At 40.9% G+C, this 22,504-nt stretch overlaps 1 protein-coding gene across 2 annotated transcripts; it reads right to left on the bottom strand.

The window, feature by feature from the left end:
- Window positions 1-59: 59 nt before the first annotated feature.
- Window positions 60-21,760, bottom strand: LOC125881482 (TLC domain-containing protein 4-B-like). 2 transcript variants are annotated; one of them, XM_049564554.1, is made up of 7 exons: window positions 21,415-21,760; window positions 15,486-15,655; window positions 14,109-14,198; window positions 9,879-9,937; window positions 9,577-9,671; window positions 3,726-3,799; window positions 60-2,250 (listed from the first exon to the last, which is right to left on the bottom strand). In XM_049564554.1, the coding sequence occupies exons 2-7, from the start codon at window positions 15,638-15,640 to the stop codon at window positions 1,932-1,934; spliced, it is 792 nt and encodes a 263-aa protein (XP_049420511.1). In that variant the 5' UTR covers window positions 15,641-15,655; window positions 21,415-21,760; the 3' UTR covers window positions 60-1,931. The 2 variants fall into 2 exon arrangements, with proteins under 2 accessions (XP_049420511.1, XP_049420510.1); XM_049564553.1 differs by lacking the exon at window positions 21,415-21,760 and adding an exon at window positions 17,662-17,796.
- Window positions 21,761-22,504: the final 744 nt, after the last annotated feature.

Raw genomic sequence — 22,504 nt, forward strand, 5'->3', positions numbered from 1 at the left:
GACAGAAGCTTCGGATGTACAGCTCATATAAAGATACATTTTTACAGTGAAAATTCAAGTACATGTTCCGTAAATCAACGACTGATCGTGACTTTTTTATTTGAACAAATGATACATTTGTCGTAAAAACCTTTGAACAGATTTGCTCCTGTGTTCAGTGTTCGATGACGAGCTGCTTCATCAGTAGAATGATGCTTAGGAAAACAATTACAACATGAATCACCTCATACTTCTGCCCACTAACGACAAAACGCAATCCTTGTATCAGTGGAATAAATATGAAGTGCAATATTTGTTTAACAGCTGATTGAAGATCATATGTAACATGAGGCAGAAGCTATTTGTATAACAATGCTTTAAAAAACGACAAAATGTTTTTGACAAATGCAGCCGTTACCATCTGAAACACTGACTGTTGTATTTAATGTCATATCAAACTCATGTCTGCAGAAACAAATTCATTTAAAATGTAATGAAAGCATGTACTGAATTCAATTTGCTGGATAAAACGTCCAATTTCTTCATGGTAAACACACATAGCAGCATGCAGCTTGTTGGCAAAGTGTTGCCCGGGGGTAAAGTTGTGCCTAAAAGATCATAAATAACAAGTGTGATCATTATATAAACGTAAGGTCACCTGACGCTGGAAAACTATAGGAGTGTCAGAACATTTCCCATCAAACCTTTTAGCATAAATGGACATGTCGAAGCAGTTGCCCTGTCGTCACGCTGCCTTTAACTTTCATTTTTTAAGGTTCGTGTATGACAGATTCTGCATTAGCGATCCAGATCAGCTTCACCCCTCAACATGCATCGAACAATGTGAAATAAATATAATCATGGCTCCCACAAAACAGTGTTTATGCAATGATATTTTCCATTCTGTGAAATATCAGGCTGTGTACGCATTAAAATCATGTGGATTTAAATATTCGATGAAAACTGTTGCCTCAACATTAATACGGAAAATGAATGTTCTTGCATTCAACATACAAACACAGCATTGACATTCAGTTTCCCTTTTAGCATCGCTAAGGTACTCTGTACATCCTTTTCATTAAAAACGTTATCTTTAATCCAATCTGCCTCGACCCCAGCAAGACAAAAGACGAGTTACAGTGTACCAATGCCCGTTCAATCCTGCATTATATAAATCAACTTAAAATGCAACCAAGACTTGCAATATTTCTATAGACGTCTTAAAAGGCTGGCTTTTTAAATGAACCTCTTAACTGAACGACAGTGGGTGAGTAATGAACGGATTTATCCATCTCTGTGATTGCACTTGATGTAATCCCATCTTGTGTCTGTCAAGTCCCTGCAAATTAAGCTCAAGATTCTCTGAGAAAAGTAAGAGAAGCTCGACCGTTCTCCTCGACAGGCATCTGACAATGAGTTTATGGCACTGACCATCATTAAGGAATCACTCAATGTTTTCGAGGTTCCCTAAAATCTTTGCCTCACTATCATCGACAGGTATTCACCATTTTTATTCTGGGACTCAGGGAGCAGTAATAATACAAAAACAAAACAACAAAACACTGAAAAGTCTTCTGTTGAGCACTGAGTATGTAAAGAACGGTAAACTTTTTGACAATTTGTGTTTGGGCTAACAGTCCATTGTCCCAGGACGAAACTCTTTTGTGTAGTGGTAAATTGTTCAAGAGAAAAATAATTGGCCATGCACACAGAGTATTGCTAGGAGGTCATTTCATGGCTTAGGGATGGCCACTTCAACGGTCCATCGGTGCATCTCAGTGACTGTACCCGCTTTCCAGAAAAAGCTAAGTTTCCCTCATTTACATTCGGTCCTGTAATATCACTCCTTGGTGTGACATGTGAGTGTCCAAGCTCCGGCTCCCCAGTGCACTGAGAGTGACATCAGTTTGTCTCCACTGTGGCGTTTTCTCACCACTGACACCCTGGTTCCCTTAATCCGTCTTCCCATTCTCCTGAGGTGCACCAGCTTTGCTCTGGCGTGCCGAGCGCAGCACTTTGTAACAGCCGCGGGCGATCTTATGCATCCACATGACGTTCATGATGTCCAAGCAGATACTGGAGCAGATCCAGGCTACACGGCCACCCCAAGGGACCTGGTAGAAGGCCTCAGTGCCATAGACCGCATACATGCGGATGTAGTAGACTGGCATGACGGCGATGCGGACCATGAAAAAGACTACTGCCATGGCAACGCCATTCGCCATGTTGGGCCGGGAGGACTTGGGATAACCTAGTACCTCAAAGAACCAGCTGAAACACAACACACAGTTTAGAAAACAGTGTCTATGCAAATATAAAAATGTTTAAGACAATCACAAGTAACTTGACACTTAACAACAACAGTTACGTCACTGCTGTCTAAAGTATGTTCGGTATGACGTCAGCTTTATCCAGGTAAAAGCTTTAAAAAGGATGGGTAATCAAATAATGTGAACGCAAAGAGAAGATGCCCAGAAATGTTTCATGGGGTTGCCCAGAAGGGGTCGCTAAAAATCTTGGGGTGGCACCAAAATCAAAAGCCATAACTGAATTTCAGGAGTTCTACAATGCTGTTGAAGTACTATATAGGCTTGTTGAAAACTATGTCAGTATGAGAGTTAAGGAACTGCATACTGAGATACTTGGTTTCTTATCTTAAAGTTATTGTTACTAATTACCTGAAGTGCATAGACGAATACTGAGAGGCCTACCATTAACATTTTGAGTTCCACAACAATCCTGATTTAATGTTATGTATCCGTATACACCAGTGTTGTAGTACTCAAGATGAGTCTTGGTCTCAAGACGATTATTTGAAGGTCTCGGTCTCGTCTCGGAACTGACCACACTTTTACTCGGTTCCACATTTTATCGTGTGTCATGTAGTGTGGAAGTCGCACTGGTCTTGACCCATTTAAGTCTTGGTCTCGTCTCGGCCTTGATACACTCTGGTCTTGGTCCATTTAGGTGGTCTTGACAAGTGGTTCCCAACTGGTACCACCACAGGGTCGAGATTTCTCCTTAGTCATTAGTTTAAGGTCCACACAGTTAAATACATTCACCGTCATACTTGCGTTCGGCCATGTCGTTGAGCTCGTTTGCTGTCTCTGTCAAGTAGCTGTTGGTTAGTCACTCACTCTACAGCACTCTAATGTTTTTTACAAACTTGATATGTTTGCAAGGCACTGGCGATCCATTCAGAATGGACCCACGACTCACTTTTGGACTGCAACCCACCAGTTGGGAACCACTCGTCTTAACTACAACACTGGTATATACATGTGTTAGGCGATTCAGTGTTCTTCAAATAGGGTTGTTGCCCTTTTCCTTAAAAAAACAAATATACAGCCTTAATTTGAAGACATACATTAATTGTAATTGAACAAATGATTTACTGGATATAAGCAGATGCACATCAAAAACAACTGAAACTTCTCCTGTATGCCAAACTTGTAGGAGAACGACAGTGACCGGTATGTAAACTCGAATGGCCCTACTAGAACCAGTGTTTGATTTGTCCTTTCTGGGATACTGTAGAATAATATGACAGACCCGCTCAATATGTATTTATAAACGGCTCATTCTAAGGTAACAAAAACACAATGCTTCTTATTTTCAGGTGATTATACACTAACGAAAACATAGCTATGAATATCATGTTCCCTTTCTGCCAATATATTCCCCTAAATCCTACACACTGGACCTTTAAGACCCAAAGTCCAGCTCATGAGTAAGCAGGTACGTACCGTTGGTTCACACATGGTGTAGAAAACTCAGCAAGCAGACGGAAGTTAGCAAAATAAGGCAACATTCCTTGGCCCTGGAAGAACAAGGTAAGAACAGGAAGACAACGAAACATAAAAGGGACAAAAACAAGACAGCGAGTCATTTGGATCAGCCGGCACGAACCTGATGCTCCGCCAGCTCCTCACAGTAACTAGGTAACTGAGGTATGCCTGCATTTCCATCTTTGGAGATATCCATACAATAGCTCATATTTCAAGACAAACTTTTACTGTGTGTGTCTAAAAATAGATGAAGTTGTCACCAAATATAGACCTATTCGGCAGGTCTAACAAAAGAGCCGTCTCCTTCAGGGCACACAATTAGTCTTAAGCCAAAATTAGACTGGTCTTTAATTTGACTTCCTAATGATTCATTCTCCTCATCTAGCGTGAGCAGTGGCTCGTCCTCGCTGTAACAGGGGCATAAAGAACTGGCGATGTGCCAATCAACAGATGAACTCTTTTAGATTTTAACCTGGGACAGTTGTTCATGATAAAACACATTTGTCTGTGAATCAAAAGGGTTCATTTCCTTGGGAGCAAGACTGTGCTGACCGTATTTAAGGCAATCATTGTGTTTGAGTATCAGATATCTTTTATGTGATGTTGATATTTTTGCTTGACAATGGCAAAAAATGGAAATGGTTCATCCTCTTAGGAGTATGGCAATCTTTAGGATTCATATTGGAGAATACTCAGCCAATTTAATGGAAAATTAGCTCTCTTTTTAGATAACTTATTACAGAATTGAGTGCCAACATACTGACAGAAAGCATCCCCTTGTAGCCATATATATTAACTTTAAATGTATGGAAATATGGCCCGTAACTCTAGGTGCTAGAGAGGTAGAATTGCTGACCAACACTGGGCTTGCTCATAGTGAGACCATAAATGGTTTTGCCTCATATAAACTTAAACTAAATAAGTGAATAAGCAACATCTTCATCATATAGCCTCTAAAAACCCAGACACAAGAAGCAATATGCAAAAATGAAGCATTTTTGCATTTATTGACATAATAATCACTGATGCATCCTTACACCACACTATATGCTAACTACTTCTAACTCACACTTCATCCAGAGAGCAGAAAACATCATGTAAAACCACACAGCGCGGCAAATCATCCGAATAACATCTCGACATTAAATAAGGGGTACTGAGCAAATATTAACACAGCACAAGCTTTGATATACTGTACAACCATACATACATTCAGCCAGCCACTGTTTGAAGGAGCAATCAGAAGCCATGCAGAGTAAAAGCAATAACTGCCACACATGTCACTGTTCAGGAGATCAGGTCCCAAAATCAATGCTGTCTTGGGTGTGAGATCATCTTCAGCAGGTTAGTGCCTGAGCTCAAAGCCTGTGATGTTACCTGATCAGTAAAATACATAAACTACTGACAGTAGTTTTTGACCTGAACAGAAGCCACTATGACGCTCTACTATGACATGAACTTGTATTGCTTTATTTCCACACAGTTTTCAGCTGCTGTTTAATAAAATGAAGATGATCTTACAACCAAGATGCTTTCAGGACACGCCATCTTAAACACCGCTGACCCGACCCTCCTTGCTTAATCAAGCACTCGGATCAAAATGGCGTTAAAATTGTGCCATTAGCCAAATACATTTGACTCAAGTGTTCGGACTGAAAGACAGCATTGTGACTTGCATCTTAATTTTAACTGCAACTGAAACTGTTTTTAGTTTGATTCGTGTTCTGAAACTGAATTTTGCATCCTAACCATACCTAATTCAGAACACAAGTCCAACTCAAAATAAAGACACAAATCACAGCGATCAGTCTCACTACAATACCCACGAAGAACATCTAGTTCAAAGTTATCTGGCTAGTGGCCTGGCTGTCACAGCACGTAAAAGAAAACTTACCGTCAGGGCTGTAAACAAAAGCTGGTCATTAAAACATACTTACTATGCGACACAAAGTTTTTGAACCATATGATGTGTTCTTTCCACCTAGCATTAGCATGCTAGTACGTCTAGGAACTGGTAAGTCCATACTGTGACTGGGCATCATATCTGCTCAGTGCAACACAACAGCAATAGTAGCAGACAAGACAGGAATAAGGGAAGTCCCCATCTAGATCGAGACCTGCTCTGGCTTTCTACATGACACATAACCATTCTGGTAGTTTTTGCATGAACGGGGATGACACAACCCGACTTGGAATTGGTAGTTTTTGCATGTGGGGTTTGAAGAGGGGCTATTTATGTTAAAGTAAGCGGAGGACACAGAGACAGACAGACAAATATATTAGAAGAAGAAAAATAAATAAAAGATGCCACCACAGTTGGAAGCAAATAAGAAGCAACATGTACGACACTGAGAAGAAAAGCATGCATCTAATATTTACACAGCAGTTATTGTAATATGTTTTTAGTTACACTACAACTACAACAACTGTTAAAACACACACACGCGCACACACACACAAAATACACATTATACTGCTATTAAAATAAATCATACAGTTACTTCAACACTGTTTCGACCAAGACATCAGTGGCTGCTTAATCAATAGTCAAATCATATCAACAAGCTTGTGACATTAAGCTGATTTGTATTTACTTTAAATAAATTAAATTACGTTAAATTATATTAATTTGGCTGTGTGCCTCTGGGGTTTAATATTAATATTGAGAAGGCAGAATTTATTGTGTATTTGACATGAAAACTTCCACATAAACACACCCAACACATTAACTAAGAAGACTTTGACAACATATGACACATTCGACTGGGTACAAAACTAAATAAAATGAAAATGACATCAAGGATTAACCTCTTTTCTGCGGCTACAGCAGTGTGTTCCCTACCACTGTTGGCTAATTTTGGAGCATTCACTCTGTTATCCAACATGAATTTCGGCTCTAGTCTGAGGAAAACAGTCATGAGTGTCCAGTAACAGTATGGCCTACTTTGTCTCATTTATGAAACTGCCTTAGATACAGGGGCTTTCTCTGTTCCTCCAAATGAAAGGCTGGATTTACAGTTATGAAGCATATTTTGTTTGAAAGTTGTGACACTGTTTTAATCTTAGTATTATTGTTTGGACACAGATATGTGGGAGAGTGATAATCCACATTAAAAATGCAATGACGACAGACAAAAAAACGGATGCATATATGATATGTGCCACATTATAGAAGAAGAAATCTGTAAATCCAGCCAGTGACTGGAATGTAGACAGGGGGAAGATGTAAATCTGGACTGCAGGGTTTACACTGAACACGGAGTCGTATAGTTTTGTAATTGTAATCAATTGCCAATGGCCTCGTATCAAAAAAGTTAAGATCAGCTAAAGTATAGGGTCTCATATATAGGCAAAGCAATGCACACTGTATGTCCCTTTGCATTTATTGTCAGGGAACAAACTGATTTCCCTGTAAGTTTGCTTAACTCACATAAAATAAAGGAAACTTTAAAAAGCATTAAAAACAGTAACTCTACGGTCGTTCAACGGCCCTGACAGAATGCACACAACATGGTCTTGTCTATCTGGTGATGCGCTATCATCTTGGGGGTCATGTGGATGACATTATCTGAATGTCTTTGTACGTTTTCCCTCATCAGAGAGTCTCAGGAGGAGTGTAAGGAGGAGAAAGAAGAGGCAGAACTAGGCTCCGGCACAAAGAACAGACAGGCGGAAGGTTATGTGGATAAGCAGGTAAGTAATTAAGACTGTTAACCGTTCGTTGGCATGCACAGTAACAAGAACAGGAAACCCTGCCTGTGTAGAATGCTTCAGAGCTGCCAGCATGCACACAGTGGTTACAGGTTAGCATTCAGCTGCGCTAAGCTCAGAGATGTCCAGCTTACGCCAGTTTCACACAACATTTAAAGGAGGGGGAGGGGTTCAGTATAACAAACAGAAAGCACAGAGATTGTAAGGGCAAGGTGAGGGAGGAGGAGGAGGAGGAGAAGGAGGAAGAGGAGGAGGAGGAGGAGGAGGAGGAGGAGGGTCATCAGCCAGTACCATCATTGAGCATTCCATGCAAAAAATACCATAGTCATTCATTTACATGATAATTATCAACAGATCCTGGCGACCTAGAGGGTTTCAGATTGAACCAAGAGTGAACAGCACTGCCTGTGAACGCTGAGGACACTAAACTGTCTCAATGTCTCAATAAGAGCCGACTGTGTGCTAACTGTGCAGCAATAGAGTGAGTCACTAATTAGTACTTCAGATGAGTTGGGAAATTATTACCAGGATAATGACAGTGATACAGCCTTCACACCAACAAGGTGATTTATTGTATTATTGGGTCGGCCATCTTGTTCTTTGGTAAGAGGGTTTTTATAGTGGCGCGCCAACGATTGCTTAACCTGAATGAAATGTCAAACTGCTTTAACCTTAACATTATCAGTGTTGTTCCTGCAATCATACTGAAGTGTAATGCAATTATGCACTGAATTACTGAGAGTATTATCTCAGGATTATGATAAACATTTTCATGGAACAAAACAATCTGCTGTTGTTTTTCTGAATAAACATTTTAATGATCTTGTTTTTCTGAGTTTATTTTTTCGTTAATTCAGAAAAACAAAAGCAGATTTTTTTTTCCCAATCTGCTCGTGTTTCTAAATTAAGCAGATAAAAATAAAGTTTTCACATCATTACCTCAGAATTATGAGAAAAGTTTTCGTGGAACAAAAAATCTGCTGTTGTTTAGGATAATAATAATAACGTTTTCATGATTTTTTTGTCTACTTAATTTTTCAAAATTTGCTAAATTTTTTTTTTCATTAATTCAGAAAAACAAGCAATTTTTTTTTCAAATAGTGTATTTCTAAATGACTGAAATAATAATTATTAAGTTTTCATGAATTTTGTTTTTCTGAATTGACATTTTAATAATCTCATAATATTTTCTGAATTTATATGATTATTTTTTAATTAATTCAGAAAACCAAAGCAGATTTTTTTTCCAATCTGCTCCAGTGTTTCTTAATTTCCGAGATAATAATAATCATGAAAATTATTTTTTTTCCCCTCTGAAATACGTGATTATTTTCTCGTTAATGTGGGAAAACCAGCAGAATGTTTTTTCCAAGAAAATTTTGAAGTATCAATTCCGTTATTTCAGAAAAACAGGGCATTTTTTCCCCTAAGAAACCTTTTTAAAAATTCTGAGATAACACTCTTGTTAATTCAGAAAAACAAGAGCAGACTTTCCATGAAACTAACAATTCTGAGATAACATTCGTTAATTACAAGAAACGTAGCAGATTTTTTCCCCTCAACTTAATGCATTACACTTGTGTACACTCCTCACATCATTTTGACTGATACTTTTTAGATCAGTTGTTTCCAAGCAAGCTAAAAATACATCCTCTTAGTCCTTACACATCTATCTTGATAACAAAACTGTGCTGGTAAACACGGACTCCTGCTGGAACACACACTATGTGTCATGCACAAAAATACAGCAATCAATACTTTAACTCTCCGACTGGTGTGTTACCTTCTATATAAGTTTTTCTTCCACTTCCACTGAAAGCATTCAAGCCAAAGAGGTGGACTTTAAACGTCCATAAGGTGTCCTTCTCTGTTGTGTTTGTACAGTCTGGGGTGCATCACTTCTCCCACTCGCTGACCTTGTCTTGTTCATATTTAACTAACAAGCGGTGCGTGGCCGCGTGGCGACAGTCAGGGACACTTACTGAACAGTGGCTAAATCAAGTAAAGGACCCAGCTTGACAGGACACAGCTGTTCACCCTTGGTTGTCTCCTTCCCATCTTGCCTGCACGCTCTGCTATTGGACAATAGGGCACTCACCAGTACATAGTAGTAAGCATACAACGCTGCCAGATGGTGAATTACAAAAAACTTGTCGCCTATCGCCTTCCAATAGTAAAATATTAGCAGCAGATCTGGAAAACAGAAGTACAGGGGAAAGAGAGACACCATGTCATTAGCGTTATCACAACATTTAACGTACATACAACTGAAAAAGATCATACTGTAAACTTAAACGCTTTATTCAAAAATTGTCTGTGTATCTCTCATTTTATTTCCGACCCGCAGCTGAAACACATCTTTCACAAACGTTACCTGGGTAAACTGTATGTTTGTCTTACCAGATATGAGGTAGCCTGTTGTGATGGCAACGTTAGTCTTCACCAGTGTAGGATCTCCCCTATTGAAAAAACACATTTGGTTGAACTGGGTTTGTGTGATTAAATGTTACAAGTCCTTAAAGGGACAGTTTGACATTTTGGCAAATTCGGCCATTGCCATAATCCCTACAGTCATGTGAGTAGGTACATTACCTTTAATTGTCAGTGCCTGCTGTTCTGAGATCGGTGGGGCAGAGCTGCCTGCTGCTCAGCGCACAAAATGGAGGTGAACGGTACAGCCCCCTCTCTCCCTCAAAACTAATCAAATACACCATCAAATGACTCCAAAACGCTCTAGTGGACAACACATGGCTTGCGCATTCCCCGCGCTATGAAATAATAATGTATAATTAAGTAACATTACGACACATGAAGCAATACTCTGAACTACTTTCTTGAGTAAACCACTGGGCGGAGTGACACAGTGCGCACCTGAGACAGTTGCTTGCAGCCTTGCATTTGCGGTATCGTCAGCTGGACACAGCAGAAAGTTTGAGAGAAGTTTACAGAGTGTTGTTGTAAATCATGGTTTACACATGTATTGTAAAAGGTTGCGGTAACAAGCCGAAGACATGGAGCAGAGTGAAGTATACGGACAGGATGAAACAATGGCTATTTGTGTGGACATCGATCCCAACACGCCTGTGGAAATGGTCCGGAAAATGTTTGTTTGCTCCAACCATTTTTTACCGGAGGACTACGCTGAAAGGATGGAGCGCAGAAGCTCAGGAATGGTTCAAATGCTTTTCTTGAAAGATACTGCCATAATGAGCGTTGTGTATTTTGCTCAGCAATCTCTCTGCTGTAACGTTACCTCCATGTTGAGTAACATTAGCCTACAACCCAAGCATGGTAAATAAGGCTAAAATGCAAATGTTGTTGTGGTTATGTTATGGATAAGTGCTTGCCCAGAGCATATAAGTTAGTGAAGTGACTGGCATTACTTCTCATTGTTGGGAATAAACAGACTGCTGGGGAACATTTTATGTTGTTGTTCCTTCAGGAGTTGTGGTGATTTATGAGTGTGGACTGAGCATGTCCTCCCCGTGTTCCAGTGATTATTTTGAGGCGTACTCTCGTCCCATCCCACCATCAACATATGTATGTAACATACAGTCACTGGTCACTTTGTTAGGTACACCTGTGTAATCTAATGCAATCCAGTAGAACGGATATACCATGACTTTTTCCCCGAAGCTTATAAATTTTTGGTTATTGTTGAGAGGGACAAAATATTAGGAACACTTTTCAATATATTGCACTCCAGCACAGCAGCACCACCCACTACGACCTCAATAATAAAGTAGAATAATCACCTTTCTGACAATGTCAACAAAAACTGAAAATGTAAAAGCTTTGTAAAAGTAGAATGTGTGGCAGAGCTGTTGTATTGGATTGTATTAGATTGCACAGGTGTACCTAATAAAGTGGCCCTTCCAAAACCTGTAACTCTTCCTCTGTATATTCTGGCTCAAATAAATAAGGTTCTGGGTCTTGGTTAATATAAAAGAAATCATCATCGTCATCCACCAGAAAGTCCGCCACGAACAGCAATCGGCTTCTTCTCAACAAACTTGTTTTGATGACATTACATTATTATTTCATAGCGTGGTGAATGTGGAAGCTACAAATTGTCCACAAGAGCGTTTTGGAGTCATTTGATGGTGTATTTGATTAGTTTTGAGGGAGAGAGGGGGCTGTAACGTTCACCTCCATTTTGTGCGCTGAGCAGCAGGCAGCTCTGCCCCACCGGTCTCAGAACAACAGGCACTGATAATTAAAGGTAATGTACCTACTCATATGACTACAGGGATTACGGCAATAAGCATAGACAAAATGTTGAACTACCCCTTTAAGTGTAGGTGTTGGAAATATCTGACTTTGCTGACGACTTGTGGTTGAATCAATAAAGAAACTGAGGTAGACAGCACCTTAATACATAAACCACTCCCAACCTACAGGGGATTTCACATTTCCATAACGCAGAGGTGGATAACATCAGTAAACTGTCATGCTTTCCATACTAGAACAGCACAGTTCATATTAATACAGGTGAAATGCTTATCGCTAACAATTCTTGGAAATTTCTGATGTGCATTTGATTTCACACACAGAACATGCAAAACCATTTCTAGATGTTATCAGCTGAAGATAGTTAGCAAGTTAGCTCGCTCCTTGAGCTGGCTGAAAACTGTCTCCTGTTGACTTTATAATGCTTTCAGTGACATTCTTTTAAAATGAGAACCATTACAAAAAGGATCTTAAACATGCACTAGACATCTACATGCACAATACAATGCAAAGAGGTTAAAGCTACATGTCAATATCTCACAATTTGGTGATCTTACATGTTGTTCTTATCGTCAAAGAGCAAAGTGTAAAAATATTACGAAACATGAACAACTCTCACAAATCCAAAATTTGAGTGCTAAAACTCAAATTTGTGATGCTATAGGGTATTAAATCTGGAGCTGCTCCACTGACAATGAATTGGGAAAGATGTTACTTGATGTCACAGAGCATCCATGGAAATGTTCTGACTAGGGCTGCCCCTGACTAAGAATTTTCCTAGTCGACCAATAGTCATTAGTCGACTAGTCGTCCGCATGTGTACGATATTAATTTAATGATTAAATGATATATTTTGGTGGTTTGAGTTGAAGGTGTGAGAAAGAATCGTATCAGTAACATTGTTAACACTGTGCTGCATTACAGAGAAATACAAAACCGTACTAATGAACCTTCATTAATATAGGCCTATATTTTATCTACAAGTGCACGTCACACACTGAGCGAGCCGCCTGTTAATGACGCTGTGGGCTAATGGGCATGTAGCTACTTCCATGTTTCAGATGATACGTCATGTTTGTAGTCGACCAATGAAGATGAGTTTACATATCACCTTGGGTTCGTCCTTCACCTTCTCAAAATGATCCCACACTTTGGATTTCCTGCCCGATGTGTTATCAACTAGCCTGTGGAATAACTGCAGGTACCAGCCCTGGAAATTAACCTGACTCCTGTCTGACTGCTGAGCGTGGACACTTCCTGTGTCTGTCCTTTCAAATTAAATTCCCACATGATCCAGTCATATAGGTTTTGATTTATTTTGACAAGGCGCAGCTCCTAATAGAGTTTCACCTTTTTTTTTGTTTCGTTTTCTGAGACTAAGTGACCAGTGAATTCTTGCCGACTAATGACCTTTCTGGTCAGTCAAGTATTGGGTGCAGCTCTAGTTCTAAGTATACAGGTACATTTTCTGTGTTAGAACTGAGAATGCTGGGTATAAAAAAGAAAATACAGTCTGTGTGGGTCCACAAATTCAGTCTCCCTGTGTGAAGCAGCTCCAGACTTTACACCCTATGACATCACGTTTGAGGCTTACCTCTCTGGTTTCTGGCTTTGAGAGAGAGTAGCTCATGTTCACAAATATTGATTGAACTTTCCAAGACTATGGAAATACCATACTGGAATACTTGATTCAGGTGGTGTTCCCCTTTAACGACAGGCTAACTGCTAACCTAGCCATGCTACAGCTGCTCAATTGCAGCTTAGTATACTATGTAGAGGGGTCCCTGCTCCACCTTTCTTTCAGCTCAGGGGTCACTGGCCTGAAAAACATTAAAGATCTTTTCACTGTATGAGATAACTAACATATGACTTTTGACATATGTAATACTATCTTGGGTAACAGGTTTGGCCAGGGTGCCGGAATGCTGATGTTATCCTCGTGTCCTTATCTCCGTTACAAGCATGTGTTGGCTCCTACATGGTGGATGCCACAGCTCTAAACAGGACTTTTGCCAACGTAACCTCTTCACCCACATAACAATGACGTTAGCTGTATGCTAACATGATCTCTTGGCCTTGGAGGTAATGTTAGGTTACTGTGATCAAACAAAGCATATGTTAAAGCATGCAAACTCACTGTCCAAACCATTTCTTACACGTTTGGTTTTGGTTTTTGGAAGAGTAAAAAGGAGACGTGATGTCCTCTACTCTTTGAATACCATGAATTCGTCTTACTTGAACCCAGTTGACCCTGCTTCAACATGTGGACAAGTCAAAAGCTTTGCAAAGCTATGACTGGACATTCTGGCCATTTGTGGGAAAAAATGACATTCTGTATAAAATAATAAAAAAAAAAGAGTTACAAATAAAGGTTCGTGTGATTCACAGTCAAACTCTCACCAGACTGGGTCTTCATTGACGGCATCATCGAAGAACAAGATGTAGAGACAGAAGATTCCCACCAACAGCGCATGAAACGTTGACACCGTCCTGAAATGCAAACACATACCTTGATAATCCACTCCTGTCCAACAAGGGCTGACTGACACATGTCAGAGATTTTGTGTTCAATAAGCTTGCCAAAGAGTATTTATCACATTTCAGAAGTGCCTTGGAGCTGCTCTGTGGTTTACACTGCTGAATTTTTAGTACTCACAGTGAATCGACTGATTGCCTGTCAGGGCTGCACACAGATTCAGACCAATTAGACTAAGAGATTAAACACTGCTGAAGGGTCAGGCAGAGCAGCACACAGTCCCAGTCAGTCACCGAGGCGGTGAGACAGTCCGACAGTTCTCAGCAATCAGTCAGTGAGACACAATGACAGCCGCACCGACTGTAAGACAGCTCCGGCAGAATCTGTAAAGTCATGGGCCTCGACAGGGATCCCAATTGCCCGGATCCATCGCCGCTAATCATTCACTTTCATTTGCTCATAAACCATGTGACCATTTCAATTTCACAAGTGCTCTCATGAGTAATAAACTGCATATGAGAGAAAATGAAAATGAGTGATTCACACAAGTTGGACGAGGCTGGATCACTCCAAACCCTCTTGTCCGCTGGACATTGGCCTTCAGTCTACAGCGCAGGCTTTTACTGTGCTCAGATCACTGCAGCCTGTCTGTCTCACTCAAGACACTTTTCGTTCCAGTCTTGTTGTTCTCGCTAGTGTCTGCAATGTTCCCATAACAAGTTAGCAGATAAAACGGCCGCACGACAACAGATGACACTTGGTTGTTGTTTGATCAAATTGTCTGTTCATCAGTTATGAACACTTTGTCCCCGAAGCATTCCTACATGTCTGTTCAGACTGAACTGTGAAGATGAAACAGTAGACTGTGGGTTCAGTAAAATACCATGCCCGACAGGAATGGTGGCATCAGATATGAAAACTTTTTGAAAAATAGAGATAAAGATTTCTTTATGTTTTACAGTCTGTAAAAACAAAATATGAACTAAAGTTAAACGTTGAAGGGATGAGGTTAAAATGACAACATGCACAGAAGTAAGGGTTGAAATAACACTCCAGGCCCTGTTCCACTGAGTTTTGACCATGCTGCCGGCACCTTCCAACAGTGCCATGTGGAGCAAACATTGCAAAACACACAGTGCGTCCTACTAGTGAGTCAGATATTTGTGTCACAGGAAATATGTGGGTTGACTGCGACAAACCCCCCTCAGGCCGACATCTGAACTGAGAGTCGTGTCACACTCTCTGCTGTACATGTAAATTATATTCGGAGTCATTGCAATAAAACGAACATGTCGGGTCACCTTGAGTTCCATTCCACCTTCTGCTTGTCAGTGAGGTTGAGGAAGCCGGAGCTGATGCGCATGGACACCCAGGGGCTGACTTTGTGGAAGAGCCACTGGAAGGTGATGAAACTGGTCACCGAGATGGTGAGAATAAGCTGGCTGAATGGGTCCATGGCCACCCAACCCCACTGTGGGAGGAAAGGGAGAGAATGGAGAAGGTAAAGGTTAGGAAGAAGGCTGGGAGAGTTAGCCATGCTCCGTTGTTTCATCACAACATTCAGAAAACAGCTACACAGAAACACAAAAACACATATATGTACACCATTGTCCCTGAAATTCATTCTTGAGTTTATACAATATCTCACCCCTCACCCACTCACCCCTAACCTGAGGGTAGCAGACACGTACGGACAACACTATGAATGAAATCTCATCTATGCAAGTGTAGAACGTACAAGTATGAAGATGTCCACATGAGCCTACGTACACACATATACACACTCACACTCTCACTCACGGGAAGCAGTCCAAAAATACATCTCTTAATCATAGTAACAGTCACAGTTCTTCTAAATAAATCTTGCTTGTTGACGCCATCCACTGGACAACCAACAATAAAGCCACGACATCATCTGAAAAAATACATTACAACAAGCCTGCTAAAATGGGTGTTCATTCCTTCCTCGAATTTTGTAACGTTACCTTTGTTAAAAGCTGCTGTTGTCCTGGGCTTCATATGAGTGGCTGCTAGGCTAATTTATACAATGTAAAATGCCATAGGCGTGTGCTAATAATGTTAGCATGTTGTGTTTGTGGGGAAAATGTGTCCAGATTAAGACAAGTGTTTGTCTGTGAATGCTGCGAGTTATAGTGAAGCTGATTTGTGTACTTGTGTTTGAAATTGTCTCTGTTAAGCCACGTTTAATGTGTGTTTAATGTGTGTTTTGAATCAACTAAACTTTACGGCACTTCACAGAAACCTCCGTCGCCAACTAGTGTTGTGGAGGTGTAACTGCAGAGTGACACAGACACACCACTGCACAAGTAAAAATCCCCCTTATAGTCCAAGGGCCAGACCAAATTTCAGTAATGCATTATGAAAATGTCCATGTCTGTAGATGATATTTTGGTATGATAGAATTCCTGAGTGACAGCTGTGTCACAGTAACCAGCTCATGAGGTGAACCTACCACGAAATTAAATTGCATTTTAGACGCTGGTGCATATCCTGGTTTAGGCTCAAGGTCGGGACATTTTTTAACGTTTTATAATATTGTGTTTGGTGTCATATTAAAGGGGGCCTTCTTGGTTTTCATTCAAGCCCAATTGGGAATCTTTCTGACAAATATTGAGGTAACTGTAGCCCTTCAAACAGTCACAATGACACACATTTTTCCACAATTTTCGCCTAAATTATACTATCTTTCAGCCCTCTGGCAACCACAAACATCAGGGACACAAAACTCGTAAACTGGAGTACTCACACGACTCTAAGGATTCAGGAAGTGCATATTATAAAAATACTATTTCATTATGAGAGCGATTATTGTGAGCGATAAAATAGAGGGGCATTATTACTAAGAAATTAACTATCTGGTCTTTATATATTTGTTTAGATGCACAATGAAAATACAGGTTACTCTGGATTATAACAGTGAGGTAAAGAACTCCTTGTATATTAAAAACCAGATTATAAACGTTAGAACATTATCACAATATTATAAGGCATAATAACAATAATATTAACTAAATTATAAAGATGTGAGAAGTTGACATCCTGGAGGTGCAAGGTTCTCATAGTACGACCACAACATATATACATATATTATAAACAGTTAGAGTTCAATATCGATATATTCATGTACTTCTGAAGCCCCATTTGTAGTTCGTTTTGTACACTAATTAAGACTGGCTGCCAGGTGAGCAGGAATTGGACCATTCGTATAATAACCGCTCAAGTCGAATTAGATTCAGGAATTTTTCAAACCAGAAAGAGACATCTGGAGATTCATCACCAATCCAGCTGCTGCTTTCTGAATTTTTGAAATGTACACTCACTATGGAACGCCAATAATAATAGTAATAAAAATACTGAATGAGAAAACAACTACACTGCAGAAAAAATGCATTGATAGTTGGAGCTCTTCTTGTAGTAAGACTGCCACTGGCCTTAACCAGAAAAGGTGGATCTTACCTCACAGGCAAAGAGAGAAAAACTACCAAAGATAATAATCATCAACTCTCCTCCATCAGCTTCTTTATGTCTCCAGAGCCTCTACAGAAGACTAACTGACTGACAAATGTACTAAGCTGAATTTTAACAATGACAAGACCCTTCCTGGGTGTGTGTTACAGAGGAAGTGTGGCTCATCATACAGAAAACAAAAGTATCGAGACGCTCTGTCTGTACGCTGAAACCAGTCATTGTGGTTTCAGCGCAGCTTCTAAAACCACACACACCTTCTTTCCCAGGAAGCTCTGCGACAAAAAAGGTCAGATAGAGACCCAGTAAACTGCAACAGAAGAATATGCTTTTTAACACACCCTGGACTTGGCTTTGTTTACTTAAAAACACACCCAAGAGGCAGTGTCCAATCTCCATCAAAAACCTTTTAGTGTCCTACTTCACATATTAAACCAAAGCTACAGTGTGTGTGCTATAACGACTTCCTCAGTGACACAAACCCAGAGTTTCCTTTAGTGTACTGCAGGGAAGAGTGTGTCATCAAATTAACATCCACCTTAATAGGGTTAGTCGCAAAGAGCTTCCTGGATTCCTGACTCAAGAGCTTGGGCAAGAGCTTGTTTGTAGAATGATCAATGGCTATGTATTCCTCTTTAACCAACAGCTACATATTAAAACAGAACAAAGTACACAGAGCAGTCAAGTCAGAGACACAACTTGGCATCCACGAGCATGTGTGCTTTGAACACAATGACAACCTGGTGGGTCACCATGTCAAATACAGACCCCGTTTACATAAGACAGTTACATGAAGTGACACTTGGACGATCCTCGAACCTGAACTTCAGCCTGAATGGCGCACAAGAGGATCCAAAGTGACCAAAAACTTTGGCATCTGCTCCTGAGCCATGCACACAGCTGCTGCGTTCACTGCTGCTGGTTGATATGTAACATGCAGGAGGAGTTCGGTGAGTTCACGCTACGCACCCAGTGTGTTTAGGAATCACTTTAACACTGAATATTTTGGGGAACATATAGCCTCCTTACAACTTTTGGAGGATCTGATGATGTTTCATTACATATATTAGCCTGTCCAGTGAATGAGCGCTTGAATTGTATCAGTCAGAGCATCACTGAAGCTGCTCCATTATTTGCCAATGCATGAATCCCACTATGTACTGAAGGAATATGTAGAAACAGAATAAATAGCCTTACTCCTGCTACATTGGTCCAGTTGCTTTTTCTATTCTACGGGATTATGGGAGACTGGTGCTAGAGCTTTACTGAAAGAGCATCCAGTTGGACACAGGTCAGCCATGTGTTGGAAAATGAGTGGAACATGGGTACATGGTGTAAAGGGAGATCGCTGCAGGATGGTTCAATAAAATCCATTTCACACTGATACATGATTTAATAAAAAAAATCTAGGTCTTTAAGTAATATGATGTGTAGTAGAACTAAAGCCACCTGAAAATCTGTTTCCTCGTATATCTATATTTGGATCAAAGTGAGTGTTCTCTATAGGACAACAAAGCTCCAACGTGATCAGCTCTACATGCACGCTGGCTCATAGCCAGTAAATGTATGTCACTGACAGCGGTCCCCTGCAGCCACTGTGAGTACAAACCGCTGAACTGTTTTATGAGTGTTGCCTGGAGCTATTTGTGTATGGACTGATTTGACTGTCCCAGCTCTTGGTAGGAGGCCAAGTCAGTTAACTTTAGAGACATATTTACATCTCCCAAGAAAAAGAACAGAGTATCTCCCAGCACAGGCGTACTAAAAACACACACACCTCACTCCCTGGAGCTCTGGCCTTGGTGATTTTATACCTGCCTTTGTTCCTGCGTTACGCCAAAGAAATGCTCGAGGACGACAGTGTGTGCCTGACTGAAAGACTTTAGCCAAGAAAGAGTCACCAGGGAACTGAAAGGCCAATTCCACAGAGTCCTCTCCTTTTGCCTGCCTGTAATGCATTAGTGGGCAGCAAGCATAAACACTTTCACGTAGCATGCTGCAAGGCAGAAAGGCTTTTTGTTATAACATAGAGGGGTACTTTAAGAGCCCATGTTGTGTTTTAACTGAGGAGATATATGTGAGACTACCCTCAGCCGTGCAGGGGAAGGGTTGTTTGAGATGCACACATGTTTGTGTTCTGAGAGCACAGTACGCTGTTGCCAAGGGCAAATGGTTACTGAGGTCGCCTTAAGGATACAGAACGACAACAGCTGAAGCACACTGGTGAATTGTGTGTGTTTCTTTGGCAAACATTTATAAATTTTAAACCCCTTGCAGCAAACAGTGAATTTGCGAAAGTTCTAATGGGCTGCTTGCACACTTCCTGTTAAGCTGTGAATTTCGTTGGTGTGGTTTTTGTTGCCCTTAATTCAAGACAGACCTGAGGTGATGCACAAAAAGGGGGCAGAAACTACAACCTCAGATCAAGACTGTACTGTACTATCAACAAATAACGCTGTTTAAATAGGCTTTACTGTTAACGATCGCAAACACACCCTGAGGTGTTGGTTTTTCAAGTGTAAATACTGACGTCGTTGTATTTTTATTAGCAAAAATGACAATTACAAAATATGAGTCTGCCAACGACTGACTGTTTCTTTTTGTAAAGGTCATGTCTTTTAATACTGAACTATAATCTCCAATCAAGACTTATGGACGGCATCACAACAAGCAATCATCCTCCTGAGACCCTCCGTCCTCATGTGAGGACATCACATTTTGGGTTTACTTGACCTTATACTTCATTCTTCTCAACTTAGACCTGCTGTCCTCGTTCGTGGACACTTTTTTGTGCCATCTAGTGGTAGTAAGAGCCCAATACACCAATTTGTATAAAAACAAGATGGCTGCCATCTCTGCCAAGTCAGTCTGCAGCCAATCTCGACACAAACGTGGACATGGTCTAAAACCTGATCACATTTTATAGTTGATTGGTTGATGGTTTATGTTTACAGTTTGATATGGCAACAAATTTGACCAATTTTAGCAACAGTAACAAGCTAAGACGTTATAGTCGTCTCATTTGAGGACATTAGGGCTTAATTATCATTTACAGTGCTTAGATTTTTATACTAATCACATCCTACTGATCCAAAATAGCACAAACACAAGTTCAGGTCTCAGCAAGTTATTAAAAATGTCCTCATGCTGTCATCACAAGGCACAAAAGCAGATGTGCATGTCTGAAAATGGATCTGACCATAACAAGATGAAAGGCAGTGTTATTCAGACCCCCACTTATTTATTATTGTGTCAACCCTTAACAGACACTGGCATGTTTAGGCCCGCCTTGCACATAGGCCAAATGTTGTGGGGAGTGATGTTTACTGCCACAGTGAAACAGGTTTTTCTAGGAGAATTATTTTGCCCGCGTCATATGTGCCCAAAACATAACGAGTGGGACGTGGGGTTAAAATGCGCTTGCGTAAGACGGGTGGACATTTTTTTTTTAAGAGGAAACGATAGCCCCACGAAAATAACTTCGCTATGTGCCTCACCGGATCCCATAATAGAGATGCTGGGGCACAATCGATTGCGCGAGGCAAACACACCATCATAGATGTACTGTGCTTTAACGCAACACACACACACACACACATACAAGGCCAATTCACGCCGCATTGCCTGGCCAGCTGCTGTGAAATGTGTGCAGGAGAAAAATAACACTGGCCTGGTCGTGTGTGTGTGTGTGTGAGTGTGTGCACCAGCCGTGTAGTGGAAATATAAGCTCCCAGATGGACCTACCTTATGACTTTCATTAAGATGATATGCGCCTCACTCCCTCAGCTGCTTATGGTTCCGGTTATCGTCCGCCAAGCCGTGTATGTTGAGTCAAAGCTACAGCCATGTCGAGTCATTTTTTTTCTGTGATAAGACAAGCCCGCCTCTTGCTCCACGCACACGCTAACAACTTGTGGGGGATGCGGCGGTACAGGAGCTCCGTGTCCGCGGCAGCTTTGCGGTGTTTACCGAGAATCCCATCCGACACGAAACGTGCATGATTGCAGAGGTGCGGATCATGCAGCTCGACACTCGATTACAGGAGCGATGATTGGGGGGGGTGTTGGTGTGTGAGGTAACTCTCTGCCTCTCTCCTATAGGTCTCAAATTACAGCTGAAGTCTTAAAGATACACACACACTGACACTACCACAGTGGCCTCTGTGTCTATTTATAGCCAAGGATGGTTGGACCGATCCAGGATAAATCAGACAAGATAGCCCAGTAAAGCAAACTGCAGCCGTGGCCCACTGCTCTTAGTATCAGTGAATCCTCCACTGACATCTTTTACATTCATCTCACTGTGCCATATTTGTCACACAGTCTGTAAGGCCCAATGAGCACCTCAGATGCACACAACTACAAAGATCTTTGGTTTGTGATTAACAGAGAGGCTGCAGTGTTATAGAACATACAGTAGCAGAAGCCCCCAGCTCCCAGTGTCCTATTAAGCCTCTGATGTCACGGCATCCCTCCTTAGGTGTCAACCAAAGTGCAGAGTCCACCCTTACACATTAGGGGAGACTGGGGTAAGATGAGCCACTTTTCATATTCAGGATCACTACATCAAGGCTATTATAGTTTTGTTGCTAACTAATATATGTGCATATATTTCAGGATGTTGTGCATCCCTACAAACAAACAGAATGAGTGTGAACATAACTGTTTTGATAATATAGCATGTTCAAAAAAAGTGGTCTCGCGGCTCAACTTACCCCGTGTCTGGGGTAAGTTGAGCCATCTCCCTCCCTCCTACCCCCCTTCCCCCCACCTCACCTTCTCTCCTCTCTCTCCCTCCCTCCCTGGGTTAAGATATTCCAGTTATACATGTCTGT

This window comes from Epinephelus fuscoguttatus, linkage group LG21, assembly GCF_011397635.1.
Source record: "Epinephelus fuscoguttatus linkage group LG21, E.fuscoguttatus.final_Chr_v1".
NCBI lineage: Eukaryota > Metazoa > Chordata > Actinopteri > Perciformes > Serranidae > Epinephelus > Epinephelus fuscoguttatus.